Source organism: Camelus ferus, chromosome 2, assembly GCF_009834535.1.
Source record: "Camelus ferus isolate YT-003-E chromosome 2, BCGSAC_Cfer_1.0, whole genome shotgun sequence".
Taxonomy (NCBI): domain Eukaryota; kingdom Metazoa; phylum Chordata; class Mammalia; order Artiodactyla; family Camelidae; genus Camelus; species Camelus ferus.
The window spans coordinates 53,667,496-53,694,488 of record NC_045697.1 but is presented as its reverse complement, the minus strand read 5'-3'; the positions used below and the strand labels follow the sequence as shown (position 1 = coordinate 53,694,488).

The 26,993-nt window shown below is 35.5% G+C and overlaps 1 protein-coding gene across 1 annotated transcript; it reads right to left on the bottom strand.

Moving 5' to 3' along the window:
* Positions 1–4,847: 4,847 nt before the first annotated feature.
* Positions 4,848–26,639, bottom strand: LOC102519254 (UDP-glucuronosyltransferase 2C1). The gene is made up of 6 exons (XM_014562582.2): positions 25,845–26,639; positions 19,563–19,711; positions 17,656–17,787; positions 11,715–11,802; positions 10,125–10,344; positions 4,848–6,431 (listed from the first exon to the last, which is right to left on the bottom strand). The coding sequence occupies exons 1-6, from the start codon at positions 26,563–26,565 to the stop codon at positions 6,152–6,154; spliced, it is 1,590 nt and encodes a 529-aa protein (XP_014418068.2). The 5' UTR covers positions 26,566–26,639; the 3' UTR covers positions 4,848–6,151.
* Between the last annotated feature and the right edge of the window lie 354 nt (positions 26,640–26,993).

Here is a 26,993-nt window from a genome sequence, read left to right as displayed (position 1 = left end):
CTTGGGAAAATCTAACCCTTCTTCATAAACTCTCTTAACTTCAGTTATAGTTTTCATTTATATCAAGGAAAGAATCTGATAAGTAGTTAATATTAACTGGTACATAGCAAAGTCACAATGACTAATGAGCTAAAGACTGCTTTCAGGAGTGCAACCCTAGTAATCTCTCTGCCAGCTAATCTCCAGCTCAGAGATTTTGGATAGCAAATAAATAAAAGGTTAGATGACCTTATGTCTGTTTGTGCGCACAATGAATCCCAGTATCATTGTAAATGCCACTGCTTCTAAACTAAGAGGGAATTACCTTACAAATAGGGATTTTCCAAGTAAGAAAGCAGAATTGTGTCAATACAAATCTATTCTTATTTATTTGAGCATTTCAAATCATTTCTTTCTCTATATTTTCACATCTGTTTTATTAGCTTCATTTCATTTACATTGCCTTGGGTTTTTTTCACTGTAGATACTCCCACTCTTTTTTTTTTTCTACCTAAACATGGACATGCTTTGAGTATCGCTTTAGTTACTTTCCTTTATCTGAGAATATTACCTCTGAATTATTATCTTTTCATTTCCAGCACTCCTTATGTTACTCTCACTTCTTTAATACTTCTTCAGTATTTACTCTTAGAAAGTATTTATCCTCTAAGTACCTTCTGAACTTTGTTTTCTATATTGCCTTTGTAATCCAGGTAAGTTATAGTTTTAAAAAAAATCTTACCAGGATTTCCCATTAAGTTAGAAGTAGGAAGGGAAAGATGCATGTCATGGGATAGATTTGTTTTCATGTTATCTGTATTCTATTGACTTGAGATGAGAGGAGAATCTACCTTAAAAAGGATTTGGATGTAGATTCTAAGCAGAACATTGCCAGCAGAGTTTCAATATCCTTCAATCTTGGTAATGTCCCATGATAGGTGCTTTAATGTGTTAACCAGATTCTTTTTTTGGGACTGTAGAAACTATTTCCCAGCTCATGAGATTTTCAGTTGACACTCCTTATCTACCATCTTTCTTTGAGGATTGCCTCTGCTAAAAGAGAGAGATCTAGTCTAAAGCAATGTATCTTTCCTGGGCCCATGTCCAATGCCTAGACTTCTCATTTTAATTTTGGTCAACTCTTCAAGGTGATCTTAGCTTCAGAGGTCCCAGTGGTTTGCTTGAGATTTACTCTGAAATTGCATTATTTCTATTTTTTCCACTGTCCAGTTTTGCTTCCTACCCTTCACTTGCACAGTTTGTTTCCATGAACATGCCATAACAATTTTCCTGCAAACTAATCTCCAGCTCTGAATCTGCACATTGAGGGCACTCAATGTTTTATAATCAGTGCCAAGGGTGGAATAAGAGAGAGACACCAAGGTCATATTTTGGAGCTGGATCATTCACCACAGATTGTAATGTGGTCTCTATCACATGGTGAGACACAAATAGCTCTTGAATTGCGATAACGTGAAAGTTTTACTACTTTCAGTGAAGATGAATTGAGAGTACATTGAACGAAAGGTACTAGTAGTTGTGATATATCATATATTTGATAAATAAGGGAATAAATTAAGAAAATGGAAATAGGTGGTTATGTTAGTAGAATTGATGCTTTGGAGAGTATAATGGAAGAGTGTGGGCTATTAACCATCAAATTAAGGCTAAGTTTGAAAGCCAGAGGAACTGCCTTGGTAGCATGTAAAGAAAGCCTCATATCTTGGAGAAGGGCTAAAACAATCTGCATAATTTTTAAAATAAAATATTTCCAATTCTACTTAAATTGCTAACCTAATTGCGGTAGGGATCATTACCTCTATATCATCCAAGCTTTTGATGACAGTACTGAAAAACCCTCAGAGACATGACAGTGCTTGTGATTTATTATGTATTATGGAGCAAGGACCAGACAGTCCCAGTGGATTCCACTTGGCCTTTTGTGAAGATCTCTTGTGTGGGTAATTGAAAAGACTCACAGGGCTCCACAAAGAATATTCAACATAATGCTTTTAATAAAAAATATATATATAGATCTCGTGGAGCTATAGTAGGAGAAAGAGAGTAAGGTGAACATTGAGGTTCCAAGAGACTTCCAGGCACAGGTCCTCAGGGTCCTCTTTTATTTGCACAGGATACAGTTTGTCTCCAGATATGAAACACCAAGATTTGTATGATGAATTTTAATTATACAAGACAAAAAAGGTTGGTTTTCTTTGCACTCCTCTAGCCATTTAATCAAGCCAACTGATCTCATGGGTTACATCAAGTGTTACAGGCCATCAGTAATCAAACTTGCCTTGGATACTAAAGGGAAGAGGGTTGGAGGAGAGACTTGCACACTTTTAATAGAAAACCATAAATCATTAGTTAGCTGCTCATTCTTATCATGGCCCAGAGTTATAAACAGACTTTTATTTGTCCATGAAGGTAACCATGGTGCTGTCAGCATGCAGGTGAGGTGACCCAAATGGAGATTCTATCAATTACTGAATGTACCTGCATTCTGGGTCAGAGAAGTCACATAAGACGATCCATAATCTTAATGAATCCATTGTAAGAATAACTGAGGGCAAATCTTTACCTATTACTTGACCTTTATGAGCTCTCAGTCTTCTTTTTGTACAATAGTGATGTTTAGTGTCTCCAGAGATTAGTGTCAGTTCAGAGTGATAGTCTGATAACCTCTAGAGATTTAAATATTTCTCTGTTTACAAAAGCAAGCACCTTGGTCAATAGACTCTGGGTAATTTCTTCAGTAAAGAGATCTTGTCTGAATTGTAATTGAAATCAATTTGTGATTTAGGTTGGGGTAAATTTCTGCATCACAAAGGCACTAAATAATAGAGGAGAGATGTTCTAAGAAATGATCAGAAGAAGAACATGGAACATGCAGGTAAGATTGCATTATATTTCGCAGTAAGAAGAAAAAAATGAGTAGCACCTCATACCAAGCTATTATATGGACCCAGGAATGAGGGACAGGTCCATGATCAAGTCCACATTCATAATCCTTCTAGGATGAGCAGGATTGGGTAGTGGGGCAATTGTTCTTTAATAATCATTGGCAGATAATACATTTATGACTTCTGGAGGCTCTAAGAGTAACAACTATTTGGGGAACAGCATCGTTATCATCTGGCCTTGTAAACATATAAAAGTTATGAGTGGATTCACATTTATAATTTTAAAATTCTCCAGAGATATGGCATTGCATTTTGTGAAGATTGAAATGGAAGGTGGCCACTAACTAAAACAGAGGAGATTTCTTCTACCTCTCACACAAATAATATGATACTGTCGTGACACCTGGAAAATGAATTCTCCCTCAGTTCCTAGTAATTATTGATGAAATAGCAGTTATACATCAACAAAGGAAGAAAGACCTAGTTTATTCCAAAATTCTCAATGAGTTTTAGGATCTCCTCTATCATTGCCTGCATGATGAGCTTTTATGTCTGGGAGTCCTGGAAAGGAGACAGGAACTAAATTGAAGCATGTAAATCAGGGCAGAAGTAGTCCAGGACAGTGAGGTGGCTTCCCTACATGGAAGAGTCATGATTTTACCGTCTGACAATTGCTTTAAGGGTGAAAGATAGGTGCTTGCATGTCATAGTGTCATTTGGATTGCTGACATCTTATATGAGGGGATTCCATCTGACGGTATGAAAGACTGTCTGGGGGAAATGAATGGTAGGAACTAAGAGTGAAAGATAGGATCTCAGGCTCTTTGGCTAAGTTTAGAGCCAGAATTGAGAACAATGTAAAATCAGAATGGGATTCAGAAAAGAAGAACCTGGGGAGAAAACACAGTTGAGAAGCAGAAGGTAGGTGGCGATTCAGTGTGCATCGCAGAAGTTAAATGTTCTCTGTTCCTTAGGCAGCATATTCTTCTAAGTCTCAACTGTATTACCTTTTAAAATATCATAGTTGGTATTTCCACTAATTTAGGGAGCATAGTAAATCTGAGCCTGCAGGTGAATCATTATTTTTGGTAAAATTTGTAGAACATAATAGAAACCAATACTTCCCTCAGAGTAAAAGGCAAGCAAGTTTAAAAATCAAAGCATGCAATAATATGAATCATTTTTTATTTATAACATGTAGGACTTGATTTGTATTCACATATACATGCATGTACACATGTACAAAATATTTCCACCTACCTATCAGCATTTTCAATTAAGTTGTGATCCAGAAGAAACTTGAGCAGAATTTCAAAATATTGTCACATATGAATTGTAAATAGTTTTAAAATAAAATACTTTAAAATATAATATTTTAACTGACTAGGAAACCCAGAGGTCATAAAACTTCAGAAAAATCTGTTTTTATGAAAACTTAAACTGGAAAATATAACATATTAATGTTTAGCCTCTGCATTCCTAAAATTATTACAAATTGTTAACAATATTTAATATGATCACTCATAAATGATTTAAATAAGTAACATTTGTGTTTAAGAAAGGCTTTGGTCTCTACAAGATAGAATATCCTTACTTATTTGTCAGGGTAGTTCTTCTGAATAAACTCAGAAATGGCTAACAAGGTATACAAACCTTGAGTTTACTTAAACTTACTATGTTACATCATTTTATAATAATGAAGAAGTGAAGGGATATCTTGACTTTAATATAAAATGACTAAAGATTAAACTATGATTTTTAAGATTACTTCAGGAAAAAAACATTATCTTATTACCAAAGTAAGTGATTTAGCACTGTGGTAAATTATTGCTTTGATTACATGATTTAGATCTTAAAACAAATAGCATTAATGCTTACACTTTGAAAACTTTATGCAGTATAATTATTTAATTATAAAACCTCATAAAATTGAGAATATATCTTTTCCCCTATATCTCTTCATAGTTAATTCCCCATCTAAGAATAAGTTTATGATTAACTTGCTATTTTTTGTGCCATTATTACTGTTAAAAAACCTGTAACAGCCCAAATGATTTATATTTGTTCTAAGATAGAGCTGTAATTTTAGGTCTCTCAAGTTTGGGTTATAAATATCAAAGTCTGTAATAATCATTTAATGAACTTGGTTACTAGGTAAGGCCACCAGAGTTAGACTGAACTGAATTCTTTGTAGAAAGGAAAGTAAAAGACATCTTTATTTTTTAAAATACAAATTGTGTTCATGTTACTGTAGATTCTGACAGATTCGAGCTAATAAGAAGCCTAAGTATTTGTGCTTGGTATAGTGATCTCAGTACAGTTTATGAGAGGACCAGGAGAAGTGACGGGGTAAAAGAAAAGTAAGAAATGAAGAAATTCACCGAGTGTGATTAGTTGGAGAGATCACCCCCATAGGAAAGAGCATTTCTGAGAAATGCGTTTCCTCCCAGCTCTATCTAAGTAGTTTGTTTCTTCTTTACAAATATTTATATTGTAAGTAAAATTGGAGTAGGAGAGAATCAAGTAGATTTTTAGTTACTTTAAAAGGGTAGGTGCTCCACCACACCATCAGTCATGCTAACTTATGAAAATCAGCTAGTCTGAAGCTACAAAGTATTACAACACACATGAAGTACTGTCACTTTTAGTATCCAAATGAAGGGAAATCTTTAAATCAAAGACAAAAAAGAGTGTTTTTTATCTGAGGGGACACAGTCTGATGTGTCAGATGAAAATAAATTGATGGCATCAAGTGTGCTTTACGGCAGAGGAGAAACCCTGACAGCCTCCTGATCTTCCTGACCTGAAGGGAAGCTCTGGCTGGAGTGTGCTCTGCACTACTCTTGCCTGGTTCCTTTAGAGAACATGCAAGAACTATAACACACTGGGCACAGGATGATGTTATGTATTTAGAAAATCTTCAATATGATTAATACTGAGATTAGAATTAATCACTATGTTCCCAAGGCCTCAAAGAGCATCTCAATTAGTTCAGCTGAAAGCAGTGAATAAAATAAAGCACTGAGTCTTAATTAGCGACATCCGTGTGTTTATTTGTTTATCTTCTCTTTTCAACGAATAGATTATTTTAAACATTAGTGCTAAATCATGTGGCACATTTTCATGTTGTCTTTGACAGTTGACTTGATAAGCTGAGGAATGGACAAGAACCCAGAAGAGCAGGAGAGGAATCTGTTCAAATCAGTAGCTGGATTAATTCGGATGGACCCTACCAAGGTTTCCAGTCAAATCATTAATAAAAAACCCTACTCTCTCTTTTTCTTCTTTGTAGTTTTACCAAACTTCAGGCAACAAAACAGACAACATTTTGTGATGACGAACACAGCAGTTGCCACACAGGCCAACAGGAACCCAATCACATCCAGAGAGTGGTTCTGGTACCAGGTGAGGTCGTGGAGGGCTGGTCGCAGGTGCTTGGCTCCTTTGTGGCGCATGACAAACTCTATCCAGAAGACTGCTCGGTCCAGGGGCTTTACAGGCTGATCGTGGTGGATTCTTGATAACTTCATAGCGTTCTCTTTATAGCTGAGGATTGAATATATAGATAGCAACTTGAAAAATTCATTGAGGACATGACACACCTAAAATTATGTTATATATTAAAGAATCAAAAAGAAAGACTATATGTAAATATGTATGCATAATGAATACAATGTTGTAAATCAACTATACTTTAATTAAAAAGTATATTACATAATTACACAATAAATTATGTCATAAGTGACATTACCCAGAGCACTGAAAACATAAGAAAATTTCTTTCATCTTGAGATATTTCAATATAATAGTCTATCAACTGGAATTGGTTGGATGTTTCAAAGTGTAATTAACAATTGGAGTAGGGGAAAAAAGAATTTCTATTGGAAATAGCATTTAAAAAATTCAGAATAGGAATGTAGACTACGTAGGTTGATAAAACAGCATTTTGCTTTCATTTGCAGAGGGTGGTATTGTGAACATGATAGTGACAGGAAGCAGTACTGAGGGCAGGTCTATGAGAGAGGAACCCTTCCCCCACCCCTCCACCTTCCCCAGGTTTGGTCTGGAGTGTTGGTGTTAACAAGAAGCTAGTATTCAACAGCATCAGGTAATGGTTTCCATCCGTGATCTTCATGGCCCTGACATTTCAGATGAAAACAGAAAATTTAATGTCACCCTATGGGCAAGAAGTAGGGCTCTAGAGTGAGTAGATGCTGGAATCTTTGCTTCAGGCTACAGAGGGATGCAAGCGCCAGTGGTGAGATGGGAAATGGCAAGAGCCAGAACACAAACCCTCTACCTTCTGTCAAGGGACAAAAGAACAGGCCAGTGTTTTGTTTTGAGGTTTTGGATGGCTGACCTAAATGAAGCATTTCCTTGGATTTGTGAAGGAGGTGAAGTTAGCAGGTGATTCTTCCACACTCAAGTGCCATGATCATTTAAATTAAAAATCATTAAATTGCAGAAAATGGTGAAACAGCATGTAGAAAGTTCTGAGGAGAATTGTGATCCAAAAAAACAAAAATCTTATACAAAGCCCTGTTGCCCTTTGGTTTAAGAAAAATAAGGCAGGGCTTTGTTAATACACAAGAATTTAAGGAATAAGTACGTCTGCATATATCTCAGGGATCAAGGAAACAACAGCAACAGAAGCTCCAAAAATAGAAATAAAGTATTTGTCAGATGAAAAATTAGTACGAACAAAACCTGACAGGTACAGAAAGACTGTACTAAAACAAACGGTGCATCATTAAATCCATATAAATACAAAAGTAGGGCTAAAATGTATTGGGAAGTGTGATCATAGACAATGTTGTATGTTGTAAGCCTTGATAATGTTATAATGATTATACATCAAGCAATAATTGAGCTGTGATATAGAAGAGAGAAATGGAAAGTTGAGAAGTAGCTTCCTAGAGAAAAGTCATTCAGTATTAGCCAAAATTGGAAATAGTTTAAAAATAATTATTTTAGTCTCTAATGTCAATATTTATTCATAGATGTCTATGAAATTTTTAGTAAGAATTTATCTGATATTAAAAGAAGTATTTATCCAAAGCCTGGAAAGTATCATCATTTTGATATAGTTTCTTTTTTTCCTCCAAGATTATATTTATTAGATTTATTTGAAATACAATAACAGAAATGTAACCATTCCATATTGAGAATTTATTTATTTTTGATCACAGCTCATCGCCATGTTGTACAAAGTTCCCCAGAACTTGTTCATTTTATTACTGAAAGTTTGACCCTTTGACCAATATTTCTCTACTCCCTGAACCCCTAGTCCCTGGTAAACACCACTCTACTTTCTGTTTCTATGCATTCGCCCCTTTAGATTATACATAAAAGTGACACACAGTATCTGTCTTTCTTTGTCTGACTTGCTTAGCATAATGCCATGTTGTCACAAATGGCAGGATTTCCCTCATTCCTATAGCTGAATGATATTCCTTGATAAACATACACCACATCTTCTTTACGTATTCATCCATAGACAGAACAGGCTATTTTCATATCTTAGTTATTGTGAATAAAGCTGCAGTGATCATGTGAGTGCAGATATCTCCTTCATATTCTATTTTCATTTCCTTGAGTCATAATGCCAGTAGTGGGATTGCTGGGTAATGTAGTAGTTCTATTTTTAATGTTTTGGGGAACGTGCATACTGTTTTCCATAGTGTCTGCAGCAATTTCTATTCCCATCAGCAGTGCCCTAGAATTCCCTTTCTTCACAGACGCACCACCCTGGATATACCTAGTGTTTTGATGCTGGCCTATCTGACAGGTGTGAGGTGATGTCTCACTGTGGTTTTGATTTGCTTTTCCTGATGCTTGGTGATGTCAGGCCCCCTTTCATGTACTTGTGGGCCATTTGTATGTCTTTGGGAAAATATCTATTCAGTAACTCTGGTCTTTTGAGAACATTCTTTTGGCTTAGAGTTAAATGAGTTTTTTTTATATTTTGTGTATGAAGTGCTGATCAGATATGACGTTTGAAAATATTTTCTCTCATTTTGTAGGTTGCCTTTCATTTCTTAGAGAATTTTATTTTCTGTGCAGAAGTGGTAAGTGTGATGTAGACTCATTTGTTGATTTCCACTTTTGTTCTTTGTGCTGTTGCTGTCATTTCCAAAATATTGTTGCAAAGACCCTTATTCAAGGAGCCTTTTTCTCTGTTTCCTTCTAGGGCTTTTTATGGTTTCAGGTCTTCTGTTTAAGTCTTTAGTTCATTTCCAGTTAATTTTGGTAAGTGATGTCAGATAGGGGCCCAAATTCATTCTCCTTTATGTGATTATCCAGTTTCCCCAGCACCAGTCATCTGTCAATGGACATTTAGGTTGCTTCTATGTCTTGGCTATTGTCAGTAGTGCTGTTATGAACATCAGGGTGCATGTATCTTTTCAAATTAGAGTTTCCTCCAGGTATATACCTAGGAGTGGAATTGCTGGATCATATGGTAAGTCTATTTATAGTGTTTTAAGGAATCTCCATAGAATTTTCCATAGTGACTTCACCAAATGCATTCCCACCAATAGTGTAGAATGGTTCCCTTTTCTTCACACCCTCTCCAACATTTATAAATTGATTAATTATACATAATCAGCAGTACATAGTTAATATCAAATATGATTGTCTTGTACTTAAATTCTATGAAGGAATTTTGTCATGTTCTGTCCCTGAGCAGTAGACTGTAACTTCAAAGAAATATTAAACTTATTTAAAGAAATTAAGCTATTGTTACAGAGACACAATCTTTTCTTATTATTGATAGTTTTTTCTTTTCAAAACAGAAAAATATCATATGATATCACTTATATGTGGAATCAAAAATGGCAAAACTGAACATATTTTCAAAACAGAAAGAAACTCACAGACATAGAAAACAAACTTATGGTTACCAGGGGGATGATGAGAAGGGGACCAATTGGGAATTTGGGATTTGAAGTCACTAATGGCTATAAACAGATAGAGAAACAGCAAGGTTGTACTGTATAGCACAGTGAACTATATTCAATATCTTATAATACCCTATAATAAAAAAGACTATGAAAAGGAATATATATATATGTATACACATAACTGAACCACTATTGTGTACACCAAAAACTAGAAAACATTGTAAACCAACTATACTTAATAGAAAAATTTAAAAAGTAATTAATTGAATTGAATGAAACAGTTCACTCCTATTAAAAAACAGGATGACTCTCAGAAAAGAATATATTGTATACTCACGAAGGGTTGTTAATAACCTCCTTCAAAGCATGAAGCAGATCAGAACTTGTCATTGTGGGCAAGTCTACTTCAACAGCTGCCCCTTTGGCTTTTACACGAGCAACATTATCATGCTGATCACCAAACATGGGAATTCCCACCATAGGCACCCCATGGTAAATAGCTTCATAGACCCCATTGGTTCCACTGTGAGTGATAAAAGCTCTGGTTTGGGGATGGCCTAAAAAGAAAAAGAAAATCATTATTCTGTGTTGTATGTGTTTCAGAAACAAAAAAACATGACCGCTGTATACGTCACCAATTCAATTAGGCAGCATTTCCTATGCAATTCTGTGCCCTGTGGCTTTGTATATATTCCTATAGGCTCCAAAGAAAGTGGCAGCTAATGATTCCAGGCTGAGCAGCAATGAATGATTCTAGCAATTAAGTCATTCCACAAAACCCTGAAGGTTTGTGCAGAGGAAACTGATGGGGAGCAGTTGCCATGGACAAGTTGTTGGGAAAATACATCAATCAAAAGGAATGAAGGGATTTCAGAAAACAAATGCTTGTGTGGATGGGGAAGAGGAGCTGAGATGTGCAGAGTTTCAATGTGAGAATGTGGGCATAACAGGCTAGAAAGGTAGACTAGGGCAAGATCCTGAGGTACTGTAAGAACATGGGATTTTGCACATGATGTTACATTAGTATGGAACCATGAATAATATCGCAGATGGTGAACGGAATTGTCAGGTTTTTTTTCTTTTTCACAAATTTATAGTGGGGAGGAGAGAAAAGAGGTGGGAGGGAATGGATAGAGAGATTCAGGAGGCAGCTGAAATACTCTGCAAAATTTCGTGAGAGACTGTTCGAAAGGGACATTCATTGATTCTGAGGAGGGAGGTTGTATCATCAATGGGGAATTATAAATTCCACATTATGTCAGACCTTGAGAAAAATTCTGTTCACAACCAAACCCTAGTCAGATTTCTCTGAACTCTCTTCCCCACTGGGTCCTGATATGGAGCTTCTTTGTTTATCTCTGCTTTGCCCAGTTTAGTAAGAATCCTACGAAGCCAGTTTAGCTAGACTCCACCATCCTTGATGTCCAGTCACCCTTTATAGCTGTTGCGTCATTCTTCACAATCCCTCAGATGATGTTTGACCACCCTAGCTTGCCATTGGCAAGAATCAGATTAGGTCAGTTTTCCCGGAGCCCCCTTTGTCCCTGATGTCTCCTCTTAGTAACTTTCCACCCAGTGGTACCCAATTTTGCTCTTTGGCTATAAATTTCCCAATTTTCCTGTTTGTATTCAGAGTTGAGTCCAATCTCTCTGTCTCACTGTCAAAGTCCACTGCAGTAGGATGTAAACTTAACATGATGGTTTTGAATAAACTGTGTCTTCCAGTCTTTAACAAGTGTCTGGAAGATTTTTCCTTAACAAGCCCCAGAAGAAAGGTGATGAAGATGTTAAGGGTGGTTTTTTGGGGTTTTTTTTTTTTTTTCGCTTATTTTGAATTCAAATTTGTTGAATTTTTTTTTTTTAACTGAGAAATCATTTAGCTTATCCCTCATTGAACTCTGTGCAAATTTCTCCTCTGTGGTCTTACCAAGAAGATCATTTTGCGGAATCCATTCATACAGCCGGGTATTGGCTCCGAGTGTATCTGGTTTCTTTCCTGTGTATCTCCACAGAACCTGTTAAGATACATGCCTTTACTCAATTAGAAGACTTTTAGAATCACATCCTGTCAGAAGGAGGCACTTAACTTAGAATTAATCTAGTTCGATGTCACCAGGTTATAGATGAGAAACTGAGGCCCTAAGTGATTAAGTAATGAATGTTTCTAAACCATGGACGCTACAATCATGTTTTCAAATGCTTGCAATAATCCTAATAGATCGGCTATCAACATGAGATGGATTCTAATTTAGTAGAGGAAGGCAATCTGTATCTGAGACAACTACATATTGGTGTCGCTAGGCCATTGTGGTAGAGGAGATTTTTGAAAGAATGTTTTCAGAGGCAAAAGGGAGGGATGTTACCTACCTCACTAAGAAAGTGTTAGTGCTTTGACCTTTGTAATACATTGGCAGTAACACAGAAGCAAGCATTGCCTTTCTATCTTTGTAAGTATTGTAAGTTTAGAATTTGGTGGCGTTCAATAGATCAACAATGTTGTATAACCATTAGCACTATCTATATCCCAAATGTCTTCTTCATCTGAAGCATAAACTCTGCCATTTAGCAATAACGTCCTGTTCCCTGCCCTCCCTAGTCTGGTAACCTCTATTCTTCCCGTCTCCATGAACTTGACCGCTCTAGGTACCACATATACTGGAAGCATACAGTAATTGTCCTTTTCTGATTTAGCATTATTTCACTTAGCATTGTCTTCAAGGTTCATGCATGTGTAACATATCAAAATCACCTTTCTTTTTTAGGTGGAAAAATATCCCATTGTGTGTATATATAACACTTCCTTTATCCATTCAGTTTTTGATTGTAGATAATGTTGCTGTGACCATCGGTGTACAAGCATCTGTTGAGGCCCTGATTTCAGTCCCTTTGACAGATAGCCAGGATTAGAGTTATTGGGTCATATGAGAGCTCTATGTTTAACTCTGTGGGGGACCACGGACATGTTTTCCAGAGCAGATACCTCACTGTGCACCCTTACCAGCAATGCATGAGGCTGCACGTCTCCACATTCTCACCAGTACTTGATAGTTTCCATTTTTTGATAATAGCTATTCTAATGAGTGAAGCAGTATCTCTTTGTGCTTTTGATTTGCATGTCCCTAATGATGAATGATGCTGGACACCTTTTCATGTACTTTTTGACCATTTGTATGCCTCCTCTGGAGAAAAGTCTGTTCAAGTACTTTCCCATTTTTCAACTGGTTTTTTTTGTTGTTGTTGTTGTTGAGTTGTAGGAGTTCTTTATAAACTGTGCACATTCATTCTTTATCATAACCACGATTTGCAAATATTTTCTCCCAATCTGTACATTGTATTTCACTTTCTTGATAGTATCTTTTGATGCAAAATTTCTCTTCCTTTGATGTAATTCAATTTATTTATTTTTTTCTTTTCTTACTTGTGCTTTTTTGTGTCATACTTATTGAAATCATAGCAAAATCCAAAGTGATGAAGTTTTCCTTTAGGGATATTTTGTAAAAGTGTTACTGTTTTAATTCTAAAGTTTCACTCTCTGAACTACCTTGAGTTTATTTTTGTATGTGATATAAGATACATGTCGAGTTTCCTTCTTTATCATGTAGATATCAAGATTTTCTTGGCTAGTCTTTCCTTTTTTTTCTCATAAATGGTTTCTCTGTAAATTGTTGCTATTTTGGTGCCTGAGGGAAGAGGTGAGCTGAGGGTCTTCCTTCTGTGCCATCTTGGCAACATTTCTTTCATATCCTCTCAAATCAATCAAATGAGGACACTTCTTCACATCATACACAAAAATAAACTCAAAATGGCTTAATGGCAAATATCAAGTATGATACCAGAAAACTCCCAGAAGAGAACGTAAGCAAAACATTCTCTGACATAAATCATATCAATACTTTCTTAGATCTGTCTTCCAAGGCAATAGAAATAAAAGCAATAATAATCAAATGAGACGTCATCAACTGTGTAAGCATTTGCACAGCAAAGGAAACCATAAGGAAAACAAAAGGACAAACTAGGAGTGGGAGAAACTACTTGCAAATGACATGACCGACAAAGACTTAACTTCCAAAATACACAAGTAGTTCATAAAACTAAAAACAGAAAAACAAACAAACACAAAAAATCTCAAAAAATAGACAGAAGATCTAAATGGACATTCATTCAAAGAAAACATGTACATGGCCAAAAGTCACACTAAAAGATGCTCAAGATCGAGAAATGCAAATCAGAACCACAATGAGGTATCACCTCACATAGATCAAAATGGCCATCATTGGAAAATCTACAAATAATTGCTGGAGAAGGTGTGGGGAAAAGGGAACCCTCCTACGCTGTTGGATGGAATGACAATTAGTGCAGCCATTATACAGAATGGTATAGATGTTCCCTAAAAAACAAAATAGAGTCATCATATGATCTAAAAATTCCACTGTTGGGCATACATCTGTAGAAGACAAAAATTCTATTTCGAAAACACACATGTACCCCGTTGGTCATCGCAGCACTATTTATAGTAGCCAAGACATGGAAGCAACCTAAGAGTCCATTAACAGACGAAAGGATAAAGAAGATATGGTGTGAATATATACACAATAGAATACAACTCAGCCATGAATAGAATGAAATGATTCCATTTGCAGCAGTATGGATGGACCTAGAGATTGTCACAGAGGGTTAAGTAAGTCAGACAGATAAAGGCAAATATTACATATCAATTATATTTGAAAAAAATTTTAAATTATGTAAATGAACTTATTTATAAAACAGAGGTGGACTTATAGATGTAGAAAACAAACTTCTGGTTACCAAATTGGAAGGCGAATGGGAGAGATAAATTGGGAGTGTGGGTTTAACAGATGCAGACTGCCACATGTAAAACAGATGAATAACCAGGATTTACTCTATAGTACAGGGAACCGTGTATTCAATATTTTGCAGTAAAGAAGAATTGGAAAAGATTATAGATATATACATATGTATGTATAACTGAATCACTTTGCTGTATACCTGAAACTAGCACACTATTATAAATCTACTGTAATAAAAATAATTCCCTGTAAGCCCTAGTTTTTCTGCATCTCTTCTTTGGTTTGTATTTGCATTCATTTAAAAATATTTTTGAATGCTCTTGTGATTTATCTTTGGACCGATTTATTGCTAACTTCAAAGTGAACAGAAACTCTGCTCCTGTATATCGCCATTTCCCTTTCTGTTATTGACGTGTACATACTTATACACTGTGTTCCTAGTTACATGAATTAATAATTTTTATGCATCTTCTTTTAAATGACTGAGAAAATTAAAATAAATCAGAATTATAACCAAAATTACAATAATAGTAGCTTTTATGGTTGCTTTTGTTTTTACCTTTACTGCAGATCTTTATTTCATCGTATGATTTTTTATTAATGTCCAGCAGCCTTTCATTTCAACCAGAAAGGGTCTCTTTTGCATTTTTACAGGAAAAGTCTAGTGCTATTCACACCCTTCGTCTTTTGTTCATCAAGCAGTGTCTTCATTTCTACCTCATTGTTGAAGGAAATTTTGCCTGATAAAACTCTCAGTTAACAATTTTGTCTTTAAGACTTTGAATTTATCAACCCACTGCCTTCTGGCCTCCAAGGTTTCTAATGAGAATTGGCTGATTATTTTACTGAAGTTAACTTTTATGTGATGATTTTCTTCTTTCTGGCTCCTTTCAAGCTTTTCTCATTGTCTTTGTCATTCAGCAGCTTGATTCGAATATGTCTTTGTGTAGCTCTCTTTGAATTTATCCCACCTGTAGTTCACTAAGCTTCTTGGATTTATGTCTTTCATTAAAAGCAGTATATTTTGAGACATTATTGCTTTAAATATCTTTTCTGCCCATTTCTGTCTCTCTGGGACTCCCAGCATGTGTCTGCTCATGCACAGGATGGTGTCCCACAAGTCCCTTAGGCTTTGCTCATTTAGCTGCATTTGTTTCTCTTTCTGTTCTTTGAATTTGCTAATTTCAGTTACTCTGTTTTCATTTTGCTGGTTCTTTTGCTCGCTCTTGTCTGATTTGGAACCCCTGAGGTAAAATTTTCATTTTAATTCTTGAAATTTTTAGCTGTAGAATTTCTTCTTGACTCTTTTAAAAGAATTTATTTCTCTTTATCAATATTTTATATCTTATCTATATCTTTTGTTCTCTTTATAACTGTCTCCCTGTGGTTCTTTGTGAATTTTTAAGACAGTGCTATTAAAATCTTTTTCTGGTAATTCCAAAATCCACGCTCCTTCACTAATTGTTTCTGTCTATTTTGTTCCTTTGATTGGACCATCTTTTCACCTATGTATGCCTTGTGATATTTTTTTTCACCTATGTATGCCTTGTGATATTTGCTGAGAACTGTACATTTGAGGTTTTTATAAAGTTCTAACTCCAGAAATCAGAATTTCCCCTTCTTAATTTTTTTTTTTATATTGTTGAAGGGTTTCTCTTTGCCAGGAATCAGTCTGAGGTAAAAGCTTTAGGTTTTCACAAGTCTTTTGTCAGCCTATGGTTTTCCCTGGACATACACATAGCTTTCTAAATTTCACTGTATGTGAAGTTTTAAAAAAATGGCCCCACTGGTGATTGTCTGACTCCCAGAGAAAAAAAGAAAAAAAAATAGTGCTCATCCTTTAAAATCCCTGGAAACTTCTGCTAATCGAAGTTGAAACAACTGTGGCCAACTTCTGTGCCAACATGCCAGTGAACAAAGCATCAGTCATCAATCAGAATGCAGAACCAAAATCTGGAGATTAAGGTCATTATTTCCCAGCATAGCTCCAGCAAATCACACCAGGAATAAAACATGTTGGCTGTCATGGGACTGGGTGAGGTAGACTTAGAACTTGCTGCTATGCTAAATGGTTGAATTTGTTTTAAAAAATTAACCACAAATTACTAGTCAGTCTCTCCACTGAAAAATTCAAGTGCTCACATAGAGTCCATATTTCCATCATAGTTACTTCAGACAATTTCTTGGTGCTTCTGAATCTACCTTGACGTGACCCTTAAGCACTGTATTTTAATACAGTTGAAAATTTAATATTTTTCTGAAGATGCCATTTAGATGAGATGTTTAAATGGATATTGCTTCCACAAAATGATTTTTGAAAGTAATTTGGCTATGTGCACAAGACTTGTCATGATGTTTTGGAACTTAAAATTGCATATAAAGTTAGCTATTTTATCTAAAGCTACAAGGTAAAAAGTGTCCCTGGCAAATTAGGAACACCATCACTCAGTTATAACCTAGGATGCTATCAATTAAAAAAATGCATATTTTGTGGGAATGCCATAGAGTGAACTGCCATTAATCTTTTACAGTATTACTAAAATCTTTAACTGTTTACATAGAAGCATCACATTTAGGAGTATTCCTGGAATCTAAGCTGTCAGTTCCAGGTCCCAAACAATTAATTAAAAGGAGATGTACTCCGAGGCAGCCTGTGAATCAATGGTATAATTTTGAGTGTCTCTTCCTGTATTCTCTGACATGTTAGTTGTACCTTGTGTATATGCCACAGATTTAAAAAACAAATAACACAAAAAGAGGTTAGATTTCATGGAAACCTTAAAACCTAGGCAAACAGCTGACCTATTGTTTAAGATCGAGAGTGACTTAGTTTTATCCCATTACATAAAGAAAATATGGCAATATGTTTTCCTGTCAGTAATGCCACATTTAAAGGAAGTAGCATAAAATATCTTCTTGTAACATTTAATATTTTTTCTTTACACTTTAGTTAAATTGATGCTAATATCAGTAGCTTTTCTTACATTTTTAAAGTGCACATTTAAGGAGATCCTCATAGATTTTAAAACAGCTGCTCTTCCAAAAATAACTTTATCTGACCTTCTGTGGAATCTGGGCAAGGGCTGATGCAATCATATTAGCCTTTTCTTCCGTGAGGTTTCTGATCATTGACCCCAGAGTAAACACCACAACTCCATCTTCTCCAGAGCTTTGGACAAACTCTTCTAAGTCCTGTGAAGAAAACAATCTTTGTAATATGAAAGTTAACACTTACAAGAATAAGATAGTCACACACTTTTCTCAATGTGTCTGAATTATTAGAAAGTTTCTGCTTTTTCATATGTTAACCATTTCAGAGTATGAAACATATGGCCTGAAATCCTTGGTTATTAGGCAAATTAAGAATAATTTAATTGTAAAACATGGGGGGAGATAGTCAATATATTGTAATAACTGCAAATGGAAAGCAACCTTTAAAAATTATATGAGATAAAAGATTTTAAAAATAATTTAAGCTGGAGGCTCCCTACTAGTATGTTCTAGACATTTCTGAGGTGTGTTTGTATCTCTGTTTACAAATCATTGACTACATGTTATCATTTGCCATGTGTTGAGCTCTTTATATGTGTCATTACACTCAGATATATGGTGGTCTTAAGATATATGTATACATTTGCAGATGGGAAAGCTACCTCAGAGAGGTAAAATAATTTGTTGAAGGCTATAAAGCAGTAGCTGGCAGAGTCAGGTTTCTATTTAAGCTTGTTGTTTGTAAAGTGAATGACTATATTAGATACTGTCTATTGCCTTCCAACAGCCTCTCCACAAATCTCCAGATGAAGAATATCTGATTTCTGCTTCATGTTAAATAGTCCTGGTGCTTCATTTCATATTTAGCCTTGGGTGATAATAAGATTATCATTCTTTCTTCTGCTGAATCCTGGTCAGAATAATGACATCCTTTTGGTACAATTTACTTTGTTCTGTTTTCTGAATTTCAATTTGTTTTTAATTTGGCCACATTTATACATTAGATAAGTTTCCACAAACACATTTAGGATTGAGGAAGCCATATAATTTCTGACCAGGTAATTAATGCAGGAATTCCTCTAATGCATACTTTGCAAATGACAGTAATAGTATAGAAAAATTAGGCTTGGAATCCAAAATAAAAATAGCATATTTAATCTTCCTGAAGTAAAAAGAAATCTTTTCATCCTATGTTTAGTTACTAACTAAGCTAAGTCAACCAGATAAGATAAGGAAAACATGCATGAGGTTTGAAATTGAAGACAGGGAAGAGATTTATTTTAAGCATTTGACTCACATGATTATGGAGGCCAGCAAGTTTAACATCTACAGAATAGGCCATCAGACTGAAGACTCAAGGAGCAGTCCCTGTTATAGGTCAAGTCTGAAGGCCCTCTTGGCAGAACTCTTTTTCACATGGGAGAGTTCAGTCTTTTCTATTCAGTTCTTCAACTCATTGGATGAGGCTCACCCACAAATGCAGAGCAGTTTACTTTACTCAAGGTCCACATATTTAATGTTAATGTCAGCCAAATACACCCTCACAGAAACTTCCAGAGTGATGTTTGGCTAAATAGCTGGGTCCCAGGCCCAGGGAAGCTGACACATAAAATTAACCATATACTATTCTGATAGATGGATTGATTTAACATGGAAATTTATTTTCAATGACAGCAGAGTATTCTTGAGATACTGGGAAATATTTTAACATTTCTGCAGAATGTACATGTTCATAAAGACTTAATGAAGTATGAAAAAGGAAAGGAAATACGGGGACTACTTCAACCAGATAATAACACATAATACAAAAGGAAGGCTCCTGACCTGCTGATTGCAGTCTACTAGTGTAAGAGAGTCATGGCCGCTAATTCCTGGGCATGTGTTTTCAGCTGGCAGATCAAATACTATCAATAACAAACTGGAAATCATTTCAGCAGATAAGTTCTCAAACAGGCAAAATCAGCACATTCAAGTACCTTCGGTAGGGGCTTCGCAGGCTTGCAGTGAAGTCCTCCAACAAATTCAACATTAGGTAAGTACGGTTGAGGAAATTCAAAATCCCAGTAAGTTCGAATCAACCACATTTCAGCTTTCCCCATAGTCTCACATAATGTGGTAGGTTTTCCTGAATAAAAATGAAGGATGATAGAGAGGAAACAAGCTGACATGTTATAAGGGAACTGTTTCACCATCTACTTTTCTAAGAGAAATCTTTGAAGATACTGGCCCTATGTTATCTCTGTGAAATCCATTGACCTTTTCCCCAAGAGTACAAATAGTGAGATTATCAATAACCAAAGACCAATTTAAGCATGGAACAAAGCCAAAAGCCCGCCGCTTCATCTCTGCCAACAGAGTCTTCTGCTTGAGCTAAGCCTGAGCCCCACTCCACGCTCAGCAAGGACACCTGCTCCGAGCCAGGAACAAGAAACTCAGGCAGTGATCCTCAAACTTCTATGGTCATGTCTCCTCCTCTTCTCGAGAACCCTCTTCTCCAATTTTTTGCATCCTTGTTGCCCCAAGAACCTCTGGTTTCTTAAAAAAAACAACTTTTTACTGTATCCATCTTTTCCCCTAGTGTTTTCCAGTGTGCTGTCACAACTAATTACATCATATCGGGAATAAATTATTAAAAGGAAATTTTTTTAAGTGATTTTCTCCTTTGCCATACAAAATGGAAGTTCCTGTTGGACAAGCCTTTTGTCCTCTTTGGGGAAGATATAGCAGTGTTTAATAAGCTGGTGGTGAAATATTAAGTATTTTGACACATTTAGCTGACTAACAGTAAAAAGGGGGTCTCTTTCAACTGAATGGCAACGAAGTGACTATTAACAGCTTAAGAACTGAAAGTAGTGACTGAGAAGTAAATCACTTCTCTTTGTTTGGAGTCCGAGCTGCATTTCTGCATTCTATTCAATTACTGTGGTGTAAGGAACCTTATCCAGGGTTTTGGCGTCCTTTTGAAATACATACTCAGTATCACTAATATGAAGACACTGTAGCTTTATGTTGTCCCATCACATGGCTTTTTGAATATTCTCCTTGATGTTCTGAGTGTGCTTAAGTTCTGATTAGCAAATGTGAGGGATTTTGAACTGACCAGGACAATCTATCTGTGTAAGAGATCACAAGCAAATCTCAGTAATTTAAGTGTTTGATTCTGATAATGAGAACGGAATTCAAAATCCAGTTTCATACTCAGTGCTTGTCCCATTTCAGTGGCTTATTGGTGTAGCCTTGGGTATAATCTTCTTCCCTTTGTGTGATGCTTCACTCTCACACCATCTTTTTGACAGGTTTATTAAGATAGAATTTACATATTGTATAATTCTTCCTTTTAAATACACAATTGAGTAGTTTTTAGTATATTCATAAGGTTGTGAAACCATCTCCACTACTGTATTTTACAAATTGTTATTACTCCTGAAAGAGAGCCCATATCCATTGGTAGTCATTCTCCCTTTCTTCCTTTTCCCAGCCCCTGACAACCACTGTTCTACTTCTTTCTTCATTTGACTATTCCAAATAATCTCATTTCATTTAATTTAAATGAAAGTATACACTGCGTGGTCTTTTGTGCTGCCTTCTTCCCCTTAGCATAGTGTTTTCAAGGTTCATCCCTGTGGTAGTGTGTATCAGTACTTCCTTACTTTTTATTGCTGAGTAATTCTTTTGTTTGGCTATACTTCATTTTGCTTATCCACTCATAATTGATGACCATTTGGGTTGTTTCCATATTTGGATACTGTGGATAATGCTCTACGAGCAATCATGCATATGTTTTGTGTGGACACGTGCTTATTTTCCTTGGTTATAAACCTAGGAGTAGAATTTGAGGAAAACATGGTTGCTTCACTTTTTTTCATATCAATACCATTTTGCTGTTACGTCTGCACTCCTAGATTAGTAATCTGTTGTGTTTAATGGATTGAAATGAAGACAATATAGTATGAGAAGTAAAAAATAATGCTTAATCTGCATGAAGAGATTATGAGACAATATCTCAAATTAGGAAAAGCATTTCCCAAATTTCCGAAGGTACGTGCCACATTTGATGTTATGTTGGGGCATTTCTTGAGGAATGGATGATTTGAAGATTTCTTACATATTTAGAACATTATGCATATGTATGTCTTTGTCCTTTATTATCGATTTACTGTGGATTTTTGAGTTCACATACTTTGAAGTTGAATGTGAAGTTGTATAATTCTGCCTGGTCGAAATGAGCATCTCCCCAAAATATGTCTTTATTGCACCATAGGATTTTGACTGTTTTGGGGTCTAACCTAGCACTATTGCTCTAATATTCCTCTTTCCCTCAAAATGATTGTAAAGAGTTCCTCAAAAAACTTTTTGAAACAGATACTGTTACTGGTTTCCTCCTGAATTATTTCAACATATCTATGACATGGTTCAATTAATAATTGTATAAGTTATGACTTATGTATTTAGAATTTGAAACACACTTAAAATAGATTTTATAATAAAGATCCTAAATTCCGAGTAGTCAAATAACAATCTGTACCTTACAGCATTTTTAAATGTATGATGAGAGTAAAGAAATTATTTTTCTATTTACAAAGTCTTTATTCTTCTTTCTCAGATTGATATACTGCTCCCCTCCAAACATTCTTAGGTAAAAACAGCTAGGAAAGAATCAAAGACTATGATCACTATGTCCTACCAGTAATCCTTCCCTATGAAAGAGGGTCCACCACTGAGTACCAAACTGCTTGAATCAGAAATAAACAAATAACCTTGATTCAGCTGTAGATCAGTCACTGCTTGATCTACAAGTCAGACAATGTCACCAAGATGGGATTTCAAATTATCTATCTCAGTTTTGCCTTTTGCATCTTGGACTCTGAACATGAGTGACTGGTGATGGATGGGTAGAGCAGCTTCTGTGCACATTTTCTTTAGGGTCAAGTCTAGAGAAATAAGCATGTTCTTCTCTCACAGAATGCCCAGGAAATGTCTGAATGCAATTTGTCCACTTCGATTATGACACATGCTGTTCTGAACATAAGGCATATTCCTGGGCAGCATAGTTCTTTAGAAGCACTCATAGTGTTTGTGAGTTGTTTAAAAAAAAATTTTGCAGAGAGAATTTAGAACAGATATCTCAAAAAACAAAAAGGGAAATGGCTATATATAACAATAGTTCACAAGTACAAACAAATTTAAAAAATTTTAGGAATAAACACAATTTTTAGGAATGATAGAGTATTAGACATATATAGTGTTAAAATTAGTAATAAGGAAAATAATTGAAAATTTCATACGTAACTGCAAAAGACCTCAAATATCCAGTCATCCTGAGACAGAGAAGAAACCTGGAGGCATCACACTTACTGATTTCAAGCAATATTATAAAGTTATACTAATCCAGGTCTTTTTTGTGGTGGGGGGCTATTATTACGTTTATTTATTCATTTGCCAGAGGTACTGGGATTGAAGTGGGACCTCGTTCATGCTAAGCATGTACTCTACCACTGAACTATACCTTGGAGCTATACTAATCCAAACCATATGGTACAGGCATTAAAACAGACACATGGAATCACAGAACAGAATCAAGTGCTCAGAAATAAACCTACGCGTATTTGGCCAACTAATACTTCACAAGAAGGCCAAAAATTATTCCATGAAGGAGGACATTTTTTAAAAAAATTCTTGCTGAAAAAATTAGATATTCACATCAAAAGAATGAAACTAGACCTTGAACTTACGCCACTATAAAAGTACTCTTAAATGAATGAAAGACTTAAATGTAAGACGTACAACCATGAAATTCCTAGCAGAAAACACAGGGGAAATATTTCTTGACATGGGCCTTGACAGAGATTTTTAAAAATATGAAACTTAATGCATAAACAACAAAGTTCAGAATGAAGAAATGGGACTACTTGAAACTAAAAAGCTTCTGCACAGCAAAAGAAATGATCGACATAATGAGAAGGCAACCTATGAAGTGGGAGAGCATATTTGCAAACCCTATGTCTGACTAGGTGTTGCTGCCTAAAGTACATAAGGAACTCACCTAATTCAATAGCACGAAACCAAACAATTCAATAAGAAAAATTATCAAAGAACCTGAATAGACATTTTTCCAAAGAAAATATTCAAATGGCAACAAATACATGAAAAGGTGCTCAACATTACTAGTTATCAAGGAAATGCAAATCGAAATCAAAATGAGGTATTACCTCTCACCTGTTAGAATGGCTATTATCAAAAAAAAAAAAAAAAAAAAATGAGAGACCACAAATGGTAGTGAGGATGTAGAGAAAAAGGAGCCGTGTGCTCTGTTAATGGGAAGGTAAATGGTGCAGGACTATGGAAAACAATATGGAAATAAAAGTACCATATGATCCAGCAAATCCACTTCTAGGTATATATCTGAAGGAAAGGATATCCCTGCATCTGCATGTTCACTGCAGCGTTATTTACAATAGCCCAAACTGGAAACAACCTCAGTGTTTATGGATAGGTAAATGAATAAAGAAAATATGGTTATTATACAATGAGCTGTCTCAATATGGACGGAGATTGGGGAAATTATGTTAAGTGAAGTAAGTCAGAAAGAAAAAGGTATCACTTATACATAGAATCTGAAAAGAAAACAAATCAAAAAGAAAATGAACTCATAGAAACAGAGAACTGATAACTGATCGCTGGATTTTGGGGTTTGAAGCTGGGAGCAACAGGTAGGTGAGGGTGGACAAATTGTACAGATTTCCCATTCTAAAGTAAGTAATGCAGGAGATGTAATGTCCAGCATGGTGACTATAGTTAATCACACTGCACTGTGTATTTGACAGGTACTAACACGGTAGATCTTAAAAGTTCTATCTCAAGATAAAAAACTTTGTAACTCTGTGTGGTGATGTATGTTATCTAACGTTATTGTGGTGATTATTTCACAACAGATACCAAAAAAAGATCATTATGTTGTATACCTGTGTTGAAACAAAATGATTTTAAGGCAGGAGAAGAAAAGGTTTACAAAAAATTTCTCTGCCATTTGAGTTACTTCCCTGTTGTCCCCTTTTACTGTGCACTGTGCATCTGCATTGTACATTAACTAGATCCCCGTGGAAGACACAGGAAAACATACTCACCAAAAAAAGCAATTTTGTACTGATGCTAGCAAGTAATACCTTTAAAGATAATATTACTCCCTTAATCCCTTAGGGGTTATAGTGACCTACTTCATGCCTTTTTGGACTTGTAAACTGTCAATATATTGCTTTGATGTATAAAATCTTTTGTTGTGTAATCCGTTGTCTCAAAAACTTATATAACTGTGCTGTGGTTCTAATGGGCAGAACATTCCTTAGAGCTTCTTGACAGACTCTCCAGGATTATAATCCTCATGTTGACGCCAATAAAATTTTTCATTTATTTTGTAGGATGACTATTGAATAACTTTTTGTCAATATCAAAAGTAATACAATGTTATATAGCTAAGTATATTTAAAAAAATCTAACTAAATAATGTAAGCAGGGAAGCAGGGTACTGCTTCCTCAGAGATAACTAGCCTCTTAGGCAAAAATTCCTCAACAAAATTTTATAATTAAAAAAGTCAATTATGCAAAAGGGAAAAAGAAGAGTAAATAGAGTTGCTAAAATAGAAAAAAATTTTTTTTGCTCAGGGTCAATGCTCGCTAGTTGAACTCTAATGTAATTTTGCATAGAACAACAAGAAAACAATGAGGTAAGTTAAAAATCTAGAAACATGCTCCTTTTGAGAAAAATCTTCCTTTTCTTGCCCTTTCAAAGGCAATAACATATGAAACCAAGCTACATTCATTTATTTTCTACTTTCATGCTTACCAGATGCCAAGTCTGGCAACCAATCAACCAAGCCTTGATAGGAGGCAAACAGAAGTCTGAGAAACAGCAAGTTAATCAGAAAGAAAACAAGGTGTATAAAAGTAAACAAGAGAGTAGACTGAAGTTATAGAAATAAAAGACATTGTCATATTTGGTTTTTCCAAATACTCCAAAAATCTTAGCATCAAACAAGACCTATGAATATAGAGAATATTGTCTTCTCTGATATGGTGTCAGTACTCAATTATGAAAAAAAATACAATAAGAAAATATTACTATTTTTTCCACTCAAAATAGTTTAGGTACAAGAACTAGGGTCCTCCCTAAAAATCCCTTTTGTAAGTTTTCATACAGTCAGACAAATATTTACATTTAATATATGAAATAAGAATCCTTATTACACGCAAATTTCTCTTACCTAAAACATTGCTGTAATACGCATCCCATTCCGGAAATATATAGTAAGAATACAGCATATCAATTAATGTATACAGTAACCAATTCTCCAGCCTCTGTACAAAAGACATGTTGTGTGTCAGTCTTGATGTACTTCCAGGAACGTAGGAAGAAGGCATCGGAAGCCCAGCACACCATCTCTCAATGACATTTCCGTAGGAGCTCCGGAAAGAGTATATAAATGGAATATTGAGGAGCTCAGCCACTAACTCCCCACAAAAGCTTAAAGGGTCAGCCAAGCAGATATCAAACTTAGCTGCCTGTAGTCTGCTGAGTAAATCCTTATCTGTGATAGCACTGTCACATACTCTTTTCATTGTTCTAAAAAAAATGTGCTCTATTTTTGTCAGTTTTATATGCATTTCCCACCAGGAGAGATTTGACAGTTCAAAAGAAGCTGAATAGAGAATTGTATCGAGTTCTTCCCTGAGAGTTTCTTTAGTTACCGGAAGTTGGAGGATCTCCACATTAAAAGGAATCTTGGTATGATCAAGCAGGAGACTTGGTGAAGGTACCAGGACAGTTATCTCGTGCCCACGATGGCGGAGTTCTTCCAGAATCACATTTAAATTAATCCAATGACTGAAATCCATGGGCCATACAAGTACTTTCCCAGTCCTTCCAGAGTCAAAGAAACCCAGATGCAGCATGAAAAGGACACAGAAGCCTTTCACAGTCTTCATGATTAACTCTTGCTGAAAGGAAATCTGAGCTTAAACCAAGTGCGTGACTCACAATACAAAGACATTTACTTGTCCCGCCCAACCAGTTTATACTAGGTTGGGCTGAACTTTGAAGTGTGTACTTTGTATTACGGATTAAAAAGAAATGAAACTACTTTGATGGAAAAAAAAAAAAAGGCTGAAAAGTCAATACACTGAGTTTGGAAACAAATGCTCAGAATGAGAATTTCAAAACTTTTTTTTGAGGATATGAAAATAAAGAGCAGCACACCTACAGTGAATTAAACTACAGCAAAGGTGGCAAGAATATACATTGGAAAAAAGACAAACTCTTCTAAACGTGGTGTTGAGAAATCTGGGCAGCTGCATGTAAATCGATGAAGCTGGAACATTCCCTCAAGTCGTACACAAAACTAGAGTAAAAAGTT